This window comes from Eucyclogobius newberryi, unplaced genomic scaffold (genome assembly GCF_026437365.1).
Source record: "Eucyclogobius newberryi isolate DKJ021-1_F unplaced genomic scaffold, fEucNew1.0.hap1 SCAF_13, whole genome shotgun sequence".
Taxonomy (NCBI): domain Eukaryota; kingdom Metazoa; phylum Chordata; class Actinopteri; order Gobiiformes; family Gobiidae; genus Eucyclogobius; species Eucyclogobius newberryi.
Window position 1 is genome coordinate 33,810,759 of NW_027315757.1, and position 13,909 is coordinate 33,824,667.

At 39.9% G+C, this 13,909-nt stretch overlaps 1 protein-coding gene across 1 annotated transcript; it reads right to left on the minus strand.

The window, feature by feature from the left end:
• Positions 1-10,761: 10,761 nt before the first annotated feature.
• Positions 10,762-13,099, minus strand: kcnj4 (potassium inwardly rectifying channel subfamily J member 4). Its single transcript, XM_072443689.1, has 2 exons — positions 12,946-13,099; positions 10,762-12,363 (listed from the first exon to the last, which is right to left on the minus strand). Exons 1-2 carry the CDS (start codon positions 12,981-12,983, stop codon positions 10,854-10,856), a joined length of 1,548 nt encoding a protein of 515 aa, XP_072299790.1. The 5' UTR covers positions 12,984-13,099; the 3' UTR covers positions 10,762-10,853.
• Between the last annotated feature and the right edge of the window lie 810 nt (positions 13,100-13,909).

A 13,909-nucleotide genomic window follows, 5' to 3' on the forward strand; every position in this document is an offset into this window, starting at 1 on the left:
GTCCATCAGGTTTTGAAAATGTGCCTATAATTGCCTGTGAGACTTGTTTCTGCAGGACACGCTTTATGCACCAATATTACATCCACAGCAATAATGAAATTTATTAAACTATTTCAGGCTACGTAATGTGTCACACTTATTCCCAATAATTGACATAGCTTATAGCTTCTGAATGCATTCCAATACATTTTAAAAAGAGAGAAGTAATCCGAAATTTTGAGTTTTGCTAACAACAGCTTCAATCAAGATGTCGTTATCATTACAAAATAATTGGCAGATTTTTTTTATTTATTTTTTTAGAATATTGAAAACATTTAGAAAAGTGTGTAGCCTAAATCAAAATGTTGGACCAGTAGCCAAATGTTAGAGTTAACAGCTTAGTATCTTACTTCAGCTGTAGCAATAGCAGGTCTCCAGGTCGAAAATCCTCAGAGCTCGTTTCCAGTGACACTCCCTCCCTTGCGTTGCTGTATGAATGTGTGCTCTGTGTCATTACTCGGGCTTAAAGAGCCCCTTGTGTGGGAGCCAGAGGAAAAAAACGCACAAGTACAATTCTTAAAGGAGCAGTGGCCTGTGTACAGCAGCCACAGAGCACATGGGCTGGTCCAAATCCCATCTGCATTTGAAGTAGTTTTGGGATGAAATGTAGGCTAGAAACATCTGTCACAATCACTTAACTATTGTTCACTCTTGTAAAAAAAGAATCAAGAAAAAAGAGGCCAACACATTGCCTACAAATAAAAAAAAGCTTATTTTTTTGGCCTATAAATGCAGAAAAATCATTATTATTTATGGGTTTCAGTCACGAGACTTATTTGTTGTCCGCCATTTTGAAGATGTCACCGCATGCTCTCCGCTGTTAGATACTCATGAAATACAGCGCATAAAATTGAAAATGAAAAGGGTTTATTCTTACAGAAGAACCCTTATAACCAGCGACAACTTGCCACAACAAACTTCCGAAGACATTTAGATGAAAGCTTCATCATCCACAGCCCTCTGCACCGCACATGCCCTCAAAGCTTTCACGTACTTTGTGTGTCTGTCTGATCCTAAAATATAACACCCAGACAGTTTTCTTAAAACCGTCTGCAAGTAGACTAACGTTTATTAGCGTAGCCACGCAATAATAAGTAAACTAGCATTAGCCAGCTGCTTACTACCTGAAACAAACAGCTCAGTGCTGGTCTCTTTTGACCACAGTAATACATTTCTGGGAACAGACGGGATCTTGGGGATGTTACAGATGAGGAATCTTTTGTTTTGAGGCTTTTTGTTGCCACCGCCCACAGTCAGCATGCAGTGGACCCATGAAGAACCTAAAACGTATGTCTTAAGCTATAGGCCCACTCAACATATTGACAGAAGCCACCTTTTGTTGTAAGCTTGGCCATACGCAACATTGAGGTCCATGAGGCCCGGACCTCGGTATTTTTTACTAACAGTACAGTTTTTACTAATCAATTATATCATGGTGTTTGTTTGTGTACCTTGACTTTTTATATATATGTCTGCGGCCCGCAAGCATTTCTCGGCTCCGTGCGAGTAGAGGAGTGCGTCTGTGTGTGAATGTTTGTGTGTGTGGGGACTGAAGGACGCACCATGCAGCTGTCAATTTGCTGCACTTTGTGTATCGGTTTGACAATGGAGTGGAGGGCGGCGTCGGCTTTCTGCTGCACCGCTCTCTGTCTCACCTTGAGAAGCCTGGCAGTGCTGTGAGAATTCTGTTCTTTGATTAGTCCGGCCACTGCTCTTGAGGACAAGCTGGAGACGGCTAGTGGGGACTTTGACCTGGCAGAGTGAATCCTGGACTACCACACTAACCAGCCCGTTTGTGCGAGCTCGGGACGGTGTGTTTGATCTCCGGACCTTCAGTGTGGGAGTACCTGAGGGAACCGTCCTGGCACCCTTCCTCTTCACACTCTACACTTCAGACTTCAGACACACACAACGGGAGACCAAGGAGATGGTGGTGGACTTCCGCAGATGCCACTCCACTGCTCTCTAGAGAACATCCAGTGAAGGAATATGGAGAGAATTGACTCAGGTCTTTCATTCCAGGCTATGCAATGAATACAGCTAACAACTACATCCCTGTACATGTGTCATCCACTCTCCGTGTGCGTTACACATCTCATTCACTCATTCACTGGTGCAACATATTACATTTCTATTGCAGGGTCTGCACAATATGACAAAAACTCAAAACAGGCGATCGCTTGCTGTATGCTCTGAGCTGCACTTACTGACTGTACTTCTCTTTACATTTTAACTACTTCTAGTACTACTAGTACTAACAAATAATTGGAAGATAAGCTCCAAAAAACTATTACATTACATTGCCTTAAGAACTTGAACAATTTTACAGTTTACACAAGAAAAACCTTTCAAATTGCTTTTAACCACTGTTTTTAATCACTTTCTTATAACTGTAAATTACTCTTAAGAACTGTATTTATATTATATTATCTTATCTATATTATCTACTGATTGTAACTTATTTACTGTGTTATTTGTAGAACTTAAAATATAATATAATAAATATAAAACCAAAATAGAATATAGACTCTTCTGTCTTAGCCTAGCTGAATTAGCTTCCACACAAGTCTACACGTGTAAACTTTAACTTTAACTTTGCACCTGACTACTGTACTTTTTTTGCTCTACAAACTCTGTTTTTGGTTGCATTGTTCTATTCTCCTGCTATTCTTGAACAGTGCATTACAACACTTAAATTTCCCCATTGTGGACAAATGAAGGTTCTCTTACCTTATCCCACTTGGCTCTGATTATAGAGGGAGGTCCTATACCTGTGCACCTCCATCACTCCACACCGTTAATGAAATTGTATAATTTTCTTTCAAGTTTTTCTGGAAGTAGACCCCCAGACCCCCCTGCCTTCAAGAATTGACCCTGCCACCACTCAAGACACATCTATTCAGCATAATATTCAAGGGGTCTCTCAATTAATGGCCCAATGGGGGGTTAAGACAGTTTCATTTAAAAAGGCTTTTTTAGCCAAATCAATTTGGACAATTGTATTTTTTTAAATCCTCTGTACGGCCCTGGTTGTAAATTATAGTTGTCATTTGTTTTTTGCGTATGTTTATTATTTGTCCTTCATTTACAAGCCTTTTATAGCAAAACAGAATAGCAAAACATGCAGTTGTCCTGTCACGTCCTTCGATGGTTCCTCTGTTGTGACTTGTGCCATTGTGTGCGCCGCTCTGAGCCGCGCTCCCAAACCTGCAGCGTGGCTCTTCCTACAACAATGTCCTCTTGTTATTCTGCCATGTGACACACTGGCCCGGATAGAGCACAATGTCCACTGTAATAAATGACCACCATGAGGCGTATCGGTGCACACGGCCTAATTTCTTTTCTTTCTTTGTGGCCTTTGTTTGATCATAGGTGAATTACTATCATGTGATCCAAAAGGAGCCCCCAACAAGAGGACAGAAAGCTGTTTTGCCCAAATGGAAAAAAAGACAAGCAGTCTACGTTAAGATAGAGGGAGAGTCAGCGTCTCGAGGCTGAGGAGAGCAACGCATCTTTGTCGGGCTTGAGAGGCCTTTCATGGGGCAGGCCGGCGTGTCTGTCTCCACCACGCCTCCGGTTAAACGGCCTCACCTGATGATGTCGGTTCTGCTTGTTGCGGGGCAGATACAGAAAATGGTCAAGTATAAAAGGAACAGAGGTGGGTAGTAGCCTACTCAATACTTTTCAGTTACATTTATTTTTCCTGAAATTGTACTTGTGTAATTTTATGACGTTGTATTTCTACCACTGGAGTAGGCCTGATATTTTACAGTGTAACAGTACTACTCTTACTTGAGTAGATGTTTTGGTTAGCCCAAACTCTTCTCACTGTAATTACGTGTATAATTGACAATATTAAATATTTTCAACATTTGTGTTTCTTACATGATACATTTTTGTATATCCTTTGAAAATTGATTTTTTGTTTCTGATGTAATGTCATGTCCTTCAAATTACCTACACTTAAAATTATGAATTAGATGTTATTTTTTTTTTCTTGACTAATATTCTTTTGTTTTGAAAGAACTTTAATCACTTGAGGACAAACTTTGACTACTCCACCCACTTGAGAAAAGGAGGAATTTCCCTTTAAGGAGGTTCCATTTAGCACTTTGAGGTTTCATTCGAAAATAAAGTGCATTATAAATAAAATGTATTATTATTATTTAAAATGCTGTGGCTTTTTAGACAAACATCAGTGGTTTTCATCTTGTTGCATTGGTTTATTTCTTGGCAGATTTAAGAGACCCATTTTTGTACTCTAAATAAAAGGATCTCCACTAAATTGGCCAAAGAAATATAGACAATGGTGGAACAAAGTAAAGTACAGTACTTATTTAAGAAAAGTTTTTTAGGTATATGTACTTAACTTTTGAAAATTTTTACTAACTATCTGTACCTTCTACTTCACTCAAATGTTTTAACTGAAAAGTAGAAAGTTATTTCAATATGGTTTGAGGGGTTATCCTTTGCAAGTTTATGGTGACAATGTGCGGAAAGGTTTTGAATTCAAGCCCGAGCTTTGAGCAAACACAAATATATATATATTATATTGAATTGACCTTAGTTGAAAGATCTGATCTGATTCTTCCATCACTGAATTTGGTTATTCCAACAAGATTACTCCATGACATGCCCATTGTCCACCAAACTACTTACATTTCCCCTCTCAAACTCTTGTTGGACTTGCCTCCCGCTGCATTACTGGTCACACTCATGCGGTAGGGTCACTGAACTGTGGGCAGGCTGGGTTGATGTATTTTTGTTGATTGCTGATTTACTGATTGCAATTTATTATTGCAGAACTCTTGATACTGCCGTTAACTATTGCTGGACTCTACATTCTTTACAAAGTTCACCGTGCTGCAATTTAATTTAAATTAATTAAGTTCTTATTATGGCTATTGTTGAATCACTTTTCAGTTTTAATGGAGGATATGCTACCTGCAGGTGAAGCCACCAGGCAAAGTCACAGGTCAGAATGCCACACTGTGGAGCATTCTAAGGAAATTAATTATGATTGAATTAATTGGTGGTTTTCAGATTCTAGAATGTGATGATGTTGTAACCTAAGGCAGGGACGAGAGCCAGAAACCCCTATTGAGTACATTCTACTTTGGTGTGAAATATCTAAAAGGTCAATTCACAAGGTCAATTTAATCTGTCAAAATCACATTAAGTAATTTGAGTTGCCTTTTCTAGGTGTGTAAACACTTGTGGATTACTAAAATTAATGTCCCAGCATCCCCTGTCTTTAGACCCGATACTTCTCAGCAAGTAAAACTACAAAACTCTTTGGGGGAAAGTAGAAACCTCGGGGAGAACCACAGTGAAGGAGAAATCCTCTTCCCACAGAAGGACAGGCTGACACGCTTCCATTTGGCAAGACAGTTCATCCAGGCAGTTGAAGAGCCATTCATTTAGACTAGAGACCGTTCCTCCAGGCAGTTGAGGCAATGTCTGAAACAGTTCCACTCTCCGAGGGCAGTGGAAGAAGGAGAAAAACATGTGAAAATCAATGACACAGGTGAACTAAAATATTAAATTGTTGGTGAAAAGTAGTCAGAAGCAGAGGAGAGTGCTCAAGCTTCCATACATAGCATAGTTGCTCCTAGGGCAGCGTAGCTGGCAAACTGAAGGTTGTTTTTTATTTCTGTTCCTAACTGGCCTGGCTATTTCTAAGTGGAACGTTAGCTTAAGTAAATCTGCATTTTAACGGTAGTTTCAGTAGATTTTTGTTTTCATTTATTTTATTCCCAGGTACTGTAATAACTAGTTCTTCCTAATGGTGGTGCCTCTGTAATAATGTAATTTTAAACAACTGCATTATTCCAAATGATAGTCTAAGCTTTGAGCATGCAATATGTTACTATGATGATGATGATGATGATGATTATTATTATTATTATTATTATTATCATCATTATTATTATTATGAATGGCATATGTGGCTTGTAAATGGGAAAGCTTATTAATATTTTCAAGTAAGACTGTACATGTCTCTTTGCTGGTTTCACTGGCAACTTTCAGCTTTCAGCTTTTTAAAGCCAGACTTTCTTTAGCAGTCGATCTGTGGCTCTTTTCCATCTAATATGTCTTCATGACATGATCTGGAATCTTCCAAACTTTCTATCTGTGTTGTGCGATACTGGGAAATGCCTGAAAATCGATAATTAGGTGGAATTGGAGGCGAGGGACATGGAGATTGAGTCATTTGCGCGAAAATTATGTTCAAGAATTCCGCTAACAAAAGGGACCTTTGTTAGGATATTTTTGTCTGACTATATGGTTGCTGTTTGGGACATCATTACCGCTTCCTCTAATGAATGTTACAATATTTATGTAATTTGATAAAACAATTGTAAAGTTTTAGAAAGTTATTCTTTGTTTAATGAGCCGGTTGAGAAACACATATACTAATGCTATTTAATACTATATATTGATATAGCTTATTCATTTTATCAATAATTGTCTGTATTTCCTGGATTACGTTATTTTTAGTAGTGATTCTTTGCTGTGTGAGACCATTGAAGCCCTGACAGTGAATCAGTGGATACTGTATGTGTGGCAAAATGGAAGGAAGTGGCTTTTCTAGGTGTGTAAACACTTGTTTGGTGCCGTGGAGTCAAATACAACAAAAAAGGCTGTTGCATCTTCATGGAGACATAAGAGGGTTAAAAAAGTCACTTTCCAATCATGGGTTTTTCTCAGAACATTGAATTAAGCAGCGTGAACGGCAGGGGCCTGGAGGGTCTGGGGGTGGCTGGCCGCAGAAATGCCTGAATGAAAGAGCTTGTTGTTTGGTTCTGGGAGAGCGAGATGAAAGCGGAGAGGGAGACGGCTGCAGACCCGTCTCTCATCGCCTTCACACCCCGCGGCCTCCCTCGCTCTGCCCATGTGAGCGGGGGTTCAAACACCGGGCCCAAAGCTGGGACACGCACGCTCTCTATGGTCCTGGTCGTGTACAGTGCCCTCCATTTATGTTGCCACCCCTGATAGAATGTGTTGTGATGGATAAGTTGAGATTGTCGTTTTGAAGAGTTGTGACCCCAGCCCGACAATCTTGTAGGCCACAGTAACCTTCCTCCTGACAAGATAAGCTACACTTGTAGTAACTCTTGCAAATAACGGCTGATCAGTTAAAAATGACAAATCGGCTGAAGTTAAAAAATGTTAGAAAAAAGAATCTTTCCTCCACGTGTGAGTTTCAGGACTTGAGGACTAAAGAAATTGCAGTAGCACAAAACATAATAACAAATTAGTCTCATGTTATAAATAATCAATGTCTGCAATAAACTGATGCAGTTCATTTTTTGTTGGTTGGTAGCAACGGCTGCCATGGAGACGACAAAAGCATAGTTTCCAATCTTACAAACAAATAGTCAAGGCATCGGAAGACAAATGGGTGGTGTCGAGCCCAAGGGCTGTTGGATGTTCAGTTCCAGCACCCACATTTTGGAGTGAATGCTGGGCCACTGCTGCCCCGAACGTACTTTATGTGACACATGTGGTAGGAAGTTGGGAGACTAAGAAAGGGGAATTTGAAAGGCTTGTGCGTTGTAGATAACTTTATGTAGCTCATTAGGAGTTTTGAGCCAGGGGCTAAAGGATTTTAATCCTTAGACACTGATAGAACTGATGAAGCGATCACTTGCACAAATATCCAATAATTTACACACTAACTGGCAGTTAAATGCCCTACAAAAGGCTAACTGTTGAGCCCTTGTTGCTAACTCTGACAATAGACAATAGTAGGCAGCAAGGAGCCCTCATATCATCCTATAGTGTCCCAGACTGACTTCTCCGGTTCCATTCCACCCATCGCACTAATTCACTCTCTCACTGACTTGCTAATGAAAAGCTGGTAGCCTCCAGGCCTAAGGTTATCGAGCTTGAACCTTCATCAATGTTTTGCTCGTTTTTCAGACTGAAAACTCTCAGGAGACAAAAAAGGGCCAGCATGTTGCTGTCTCTTCCCCCTCCGAGCTGGTTGCAGGGGATTTTGTGCATGGGAACAGGCTGGAAAACAGACAAATAGAGGATAATTCTGAAAAACAGAAAGGGGGAGGCTAGCTGCTCAGTGGCAGTGCAGAGCAGTGCAGAGTGATGGAAATGTAATGAGATAATTTATTGAATTAATATTAATAGGAATGGGAATTAGGATGAAATTCTAATTGAATTCTTCTGAAATATGTGCAGCAATTAATTGCCCTGGAGATCCTTGTGAAAATCAGCTGAAATTAAGACTTCTACTACTTCATCAGGTAAAACAATGTACAGCAAAAGAATAACCTTTTATCATTTAGGCTAGGGCTATTTCATTGGTGGCCCTAAGGCCCAATCCGGCTGTTCACGGTTTGCCAGAGATTAAACTTTTACCAAGCTTCATGGCAGTGTGGTCCGGCCCAGGACCATAATGCTTAGTGGGCCGGATTTGGATTGAGTCACACAATATTGTAAGAGTTTGTCCTTAGTGCACTATTGTCCAGTCTAGCACCATATAAAATATAAATGAATAGCCCTGATTTAGGCCAATCAGGCTATTCTAAACACCAGAGGCTCAGACCTGCACAGCCTGACAAACAGAAATAGGCTTGAATTCTGTTCTGCAAATCCAAACAAACAAAAACCTTCCTCATATCAATTTAGTTAAAGGTTACCACCAACCTTTTTTAATGTTTTAAGGGGGGGATTTGTAGACTTGTATTTTCACATTTCATAAACATGACCAACCAGTGTCCCTAGATAAAAGGCAAGGATTAAAGGATTTTTTTGGCCTGTAGGCTTCATTTGACAGAATTTACAGCGTGAAATGAGGATGAGACTGGGGAATTACATGCAGTAAATTGTCAATAGCTGGATCTGAACTCCATATACTGCTTCACACAGCATGGCATAAGTGCTATCCATTCCACCACAAGCAGTACTCTGACAACAGTTGTAATGCTGATTCATTCTTAATTGCTTTTTGAATGTTTTTGAAAGCCTAATGAGCTGCTGTCTCTCATTTATGATGCCAGTTCCTACGACTAAATACAGTTGGTTTAAATGTTTGCGTCCTCTCTCTGATCTGAACCCTCACTATCTAAAGTCTGCACGAATTATGACACCAATTATGAATCAGTGCTATTGCAGCCTCTGCAGCTCAGTGAGGGGATTCTGGAGGGTCTGAGCAGAGCGTGAGACATGGCCCGTTCATACAGAATTAAAGATGTTGCCTCAAACCATGCACTGCTTGACAATATTTTGAAGCAGAGGTGTTCGAGCATGTATTTTGAAACGACTGCTTCAGATCACATGATCTCTACAAACGAGGCTTCGTTTCTTCTGCCCATTATTTTCTATCACAGGCAGACCACCAGCATAGTACCATGGTTATTAGTTAACTCTATTCTCAGCACTAGTGAGAATGAGAAGAACTTGTATGTGTCCTCTAAATGCAGGTTCAGTTGTGATTGTAATACCTTATAAAAAGCAGTAACGCACAGGCTGCAAACCCTCAAATTAAATACATTTTATAGCCTATGTTGTAATTGTGTTAAATTAATTGAATGTCTGTAACATAACATCCACTCCACTATTAGAGTAACATTGCAATCTCATAATGAATAAAAACATGCTGTTACTGTATGTGTAGTTTGTCATCCGGCTTCTTCTGGCCAAACTATGGGTTTATTTCATAAGAAATTATGGGTGTTTTGTGAAACGGATATTGAAACTAACCAATTCAATTAAAAAATGTCCATGTTAATGTACATATTCATATTTTATTTGTTTCCCTCTATGCAGTGCATGTTCTGTGGTCTTTTATCTAGTTCAATGGATTCTAGGGGCATCTAGTGGATTGAATTGAGCACTGCAAGTGATGAGAAACCATGAGAATCATTACATTGAAGATTTCAAGGAACACACATTAATTCCTCCATTTCATTTATTTTTGAAGCTGAAATAAAGTAGGCCTGTAAATGTACAAAGCAGGAAGAATTATCCGCAGAGACCATTTGTATGTTGCACAAATGAACATTGACAGTCTAATAAAATCTTCCTCTGTAACAGCGATCTCATCATACAAGTTAATTTGGCCAGCGAGACTTCTGTTCCATATCACAATGAAAAAATATTGCACAAACCAAAATATTACTTTATCTCCTAAAAATATTTTAAACAATACATCATGTTTATAGACAAAAACAGTTGCAACAACATTAAAGAATAAGTTAATCAAGAATACATATATCAAGTGACAATTAATAATAAATTGTGTCAAATAAAATCTTCAGACCAGATTTTTGTTTTGTTTTTTAAATCCTTTAAAGCCTCACCGCAAGATTTTACGCAAACATATAGACTGGTACAATGCCATTTATTTCAATATAGGTTTTTGTTGTACTAAAAACCTTGGAAAAACATGCTCTCTTGCTTTGAGCCAGTTTGTCTCATATTTGTCTTGAATGGTGAAAGTTCCAAAGATTTGATTTAAGTTTCTACATCCAAAGAGTCATGCAGGTGTTGCTCGCAAACAGGAAATCTTACGTGGTGCTGCTTAAAATAAAATAAATAAGATAAACTTAAATGGTGACTTGATTAAATTGTGCTTAATGCAGTTTGATGTTGAATTCAGATGAGCAAACTGGATCACATCAGTCAAACTCAATCTGATGATACTTTCAGTCATTCATAGTCTTGCTACTCTTATATTTCTGTTTCTGTTTTTCTCTAAGAAAAAACATCACTTGTGCTGTCCTGTAGTTGTATCTTTATTGCCATAAGAAAAGGGTTATAGTTATGAGGCTATAGCGAGTAAGGCAAATGTGTTAAATGTCTTGTTCACTTTTGTAGGTGACTGGATCCAGGGGTAAGGCGGTCTGAAGGATGTCCAGCTCCATCTGGTTGTTGTCCATGTCCAACACACACAGGACATTGTGGCTGCCTGAAGTAATGGAAGTCCTTCTATCTTCAGGCCTGTCCCTCCTGACTGCTGGACATACAGTCAACTTGTCGTCCTCTTCTTCTGTGCTGTTAAGGGCCTCATTCTCATAGCAGAAGGAGCTCAACGATTTTGGAATCAAATCGTTAGCGGTCCTGCATTCTGAGGACACGCGGCTGCATGTTTCTTCCAACTCTTTGGCGCTGAGGTGAGGTGTGGATGGCACCTCATAAGTATTGTGGAAACAGGCATAATCTACCTTATAACGATCCCTGTCCTTGTAGACAACTGGCTCAAACCTGTGGCCCCAAAAGATCTCTCGAGCCAGATAGGAACTACGGAACTGTGTGGTCATTGCTGTGGCCTCCACCATGCCCTCCAAGATCACTACTATCTCAAAGTCATCTGTCTGCAGATCAGCTTTGCTTAGTGCATACAGAGGGCTATCTTTGTCGATCTCATGCACTATAACCAGAGGAGACACCAGAAAGAGCCTGTCTGTGCCTTCGTCGTATCCCACATTCAGGTCCATCTGCTCTAGTGGCATGAACTCCCCTTCATCAGTGACATACGAGCGAACGAGCTGGGCTCTCACATGGGCCTCCACTATGTGGCTCTTCCGCAGGTTGCCCACCCTCCACATGAGACAAAGCTTACCATCCCGCAGGGAAATCACAGCATTTTTAGAAAACACGAGAGTCTGATTCCTCTTCTTTGGACGCGCCATTTTGGCCATGATTGTGCCAATCATAAAGGATTCAACGATACAGCCAACAATGCACTGGATCACTACAGTAATCACTGCCACAGGACACTCCTCTGTCACACAGCGCCAGCCGTAACCAATGGTGGTCTGAGTTTCCATGGAGAAGAGGAGTGCACCCACAAAGCCCTGTACATGGAGGATACAGGGCATCCTCAGGGGTTGGTCCGTGGCTGTGTGGCCCAGGTTTGGTCCACTTATCATACCATGTCCTGACACATTACCCTGAAAGTCCCCATGTGCCAGAGACACTCCAAAGAAGATCAGTCCAAAGAAGAGCCAGGAGACAAGAAAGGTGGTGGTAAACAGGAGAAGCAGATACCTCCAATTTATGTCCACACATGTGGTGAAGATGTCTGCCAGGTAACGCTGGCCCATTTCCTCCATGTTTGTGAAGACCACATTACATTGTCCATTCTTCTTTACGAACCGGTTCCTTCCCTGGGTGGAGCTTCTGGTCTGGATCCTGCCGTTCATGCGCTGACCACTGGGTTCAGTCCTGCAGAGGTTGTCTCCCTCTTTGTCACAGCCCAACTCCAGGCAGCAATTATCAGAACCGTGGCTGTTTCGAAACCTCAAACTGTAGATCTTCTGACGCTCCTCCTCTGGTAAAGTGTCTGACACAATGCTGTACCTATGAGGAAGACAAGATTTTATAAGACATTATCACATCTCAAGTTTCTTACATATTGGCTTGTTTAAATTACTTCAATGAAATCATATTCAAATAAATATTGTGATTATAATCAAATAAAATCATGCAGAAGTCAGTTTGACCTGGCCCGATGTCATTATGTTCCTCTCCTTCAGGATTACAGTCTGGAAGGTGAGTAGAGTTTAGCTCTGTGAGAAGGATTGTTGTCCCCAAAGATTATGGGATTAGATTTTGTCTTTATTTATTGTTGTCAATAGACAAACATGAATCATCTGAATGTCAACACACCAGATTGTGACCAAAAGCTAATTATTCCAAGGGGCAAGTGTCACAAAAACACCACAGTTAACAAAAGGGCCGTTTTGTACACCATCATTAGATTTATTGAGATTACCATAGGTGAATATGTAAGACATTTTAGTTACCATCTTGTTATTAATTAATAACAATTAATTATTATTAAGTAATGTACATGGCAACAAGTGTAACATAAGTTACAGCCAATACTTATAATATGCTGGAATTACTTTTTTATCTTTATAACCACATAGAATGTCGTACCTGTTAGACCGGCTTGTTCCCATGGCATTGGGGATCATTGGAAAAGCCCAGACTCATATCCCCAAAGGTTAACCGGTTTTAAACGTGCTTGAAACACATAACAGAATAGAACAGAATAAGACAATGAAACAAGAGCTCCAGTTAACCAAAATATGGGTCCTCTTGACCTAATGGTTTTTTTTTAGGCTTAAAAACACATGACCCTGCCTGTCCTGTGCCAGAAAACAAAGCGCTTAATTATCATTATCATTATCATTATGCACTGTGGTGGTACAGGATGAGCAGCATTCAGAAAAGTTACTCACATCCTCCCCCATTAAAACCAGTCACCCTGATATACAAAATCCGCTCTGCCGCACTTGTTTAAGCTCAAATTATGGGCCGTACGTGGATTTGATTGGATGCTTTATGTGTTATCAGCATTTGTTTTTCTGTTTTTTAGTACTTCTAATCCTTTTCCATGCACTTTGTCCAATAAGGTTGCAACTAACAATTATTTTAGTCATTGACAGCAATTTCTCTCCTATTATGTCAGCTAGTAAAATGATTATTTCTTTTTCCTGGCCGAGAAGGAGAGTCTAAGGACAGAGGACCCTGGGACATCGTCCCTCGCCACCACAGACATTGTTGATTCATTTCTCCCTGTGGCCCTCAGAGGCAACTGTTGTTGTGATTTTGGGCCTTACAAAAATAAATTGATTTGATTTGATTTGATGAATTAAAATTATTTATTTTTCATTTAAATTGTCACTGATTATTATTTTTTAAGTTTTACAGTTATATTATATATGCCCATCTGTTCATAAAATTCAACGTAAACTGTTTCGCTAAAACTCCTGGAGTATTTTAAATGCAATTTACAGTATTTTGTCGCCATCTTCTGTTCATAATGTCAAATTGAATTCAAAGACGCAGAATAAAACCCAACTTGGACAAAAAGGCATTGCCTACGTCCCAACGGGCT

What these genes read in the sequence shown, in the direction of transcription:
- kcnj4 (XM_072443689.1), bottom strand. Translation starts at nt 12,983, where the DNA reads ATGATCCCCAATGCCATGGGAACAAGCCGGTCTAACAG. An exon ending in GGAACAAGCCGGTCTAACAG is followed by an intron (nt 12,364 to 12,945) that starts GTACGACATTCT and finishes TCTTCCTCATAG; the next exon opens with GTACAGCATTGTGTCAGACA.